Genomic DNA, 1,040 nt, shown 5'->3' with positions numbered 1-1,040 from the left:
TGTGTGTGTGTGTGTGTGTGTGTGTGTGTGTGTGTGTGTGTGTGATCACATTCAGAGCGAGGTTTTTCTTTCATGTGGCAGCTAAGCCAAAAGCAGTTTGTTGGAGTGTGCTTTGGTTTATCCACATTTTGTGTATTTAGTTTTAATTCTGTGTCGACAGCTTTTGATTGTACTTCCACTTTTTAAATTATGTGTGTTTGTGCAGGAATCTGAGATGATGTTTAAGCCTGAGTCGGATCAGATGTGTCCAGCTCAACACAAGGTGAGAACAAATAAAACACATATTAACACCTTTTATGTATTGCCTAGAAAAAAAAATGTTCTGCAGGATGTTTTTGAGAATGCTGTAAAAGGAAAGGTGTGTAAAGGCTAATACTTTTTGCTTTGCTGTGTCTAGTCGGCGCCCTTGGACCTGATCGACACGGGCAAAGGGTTGAAGGTCCAGACTGCTACGCCTCATCTGGTCAGCCTGGGCAGTGGGAGGCTGAGTGTGGCAATCACTGTGCTGCCACTCAAAGAAGGTAACACACATGGAAAGAAAAGCAAACATACTAATCTATTTACTTTGCAAGAAGACTTTTTTTCTGTAAAAGCAGCAAAAATTCTACTTAAAAACAAACAAAAAAACTTCAGAAAACTATCACTCAAAACCACTTTAAGCGATTGAATCCCTGTTTTTTTGGAAAGAAGACGTAAAACTCTGGGGGGATGACTTCAAACTTTTTCACAGCTCATGTTATAGCCACATATCTACACTTTCATCCCTGATGTTCAACTAGACCATTAAATCTTCTCATGTGAATTCTCACCAGTCATGCAGAGCTTTGATGGAGTCTGGAGTGAAACCAGATCTTCTTGTAATCTCCTCCACTTTTTCACTTTTATCTGCTGCCCTTGGCTGCTTGTTTGTTTTACTTTATCTTTCTCTATCCTCTTTACTCTCATGAGTTATTCATATGGCCATTAAAAAAAGCTAGTCAGGTAAATGGGAGGAAAATAAGCAAACGTCAAAATGTGGGCCAGAAAGCTCAGTGTATCTT

At 39.6% G+C, this 1,040-nt stretch overlaps 1 protein-coding gene across 1 annotated transcript; it reads left to right on the top strand.

Annotated features, from left to right (window-relative positions):
• Positions 1-50: 50 nt before the first annotated feature.
• On the top strand, positions 51-521 carry LOC106511921 (pleckstrin homology-like domain family B member 1; the record flags this gene model as incomplete). The annotated part of the gene is given in 2 exon segments (XM_014000640.1): positions 51-262; positions 398-521. Coding segments are annotated over 2 exon segments (172 nt in total), but the record flags the coding sequence as incomplete, so codon positions are not given.
• Positions 522-1,040: the final 519 nt, after the last annotated feature.

The sequence above is a fragment of the Austrofundulus limnaeus genome, unplaced genomic scaffold (genome assembly GCF_001266775.1).
Source record: "Austrofundulus limnaeus strain Quisiro unplaced genomic scaffold, Austrofundulus_limnaeus-1.0 Scaffold3588, whole genome shotgun sequence".
Taxonomy (NCBI): Eukaryota; Metazoa; Chordata; class Actinopteri; order Cyprinodontiformes; family Rivulidae; genus Austrofundulus; species Austrofundulus limnaeus.
Note: the sequence above shows the minus strand (reverse complement) of the source record. Positions and strands in the feature narration are given on the sequence as shown.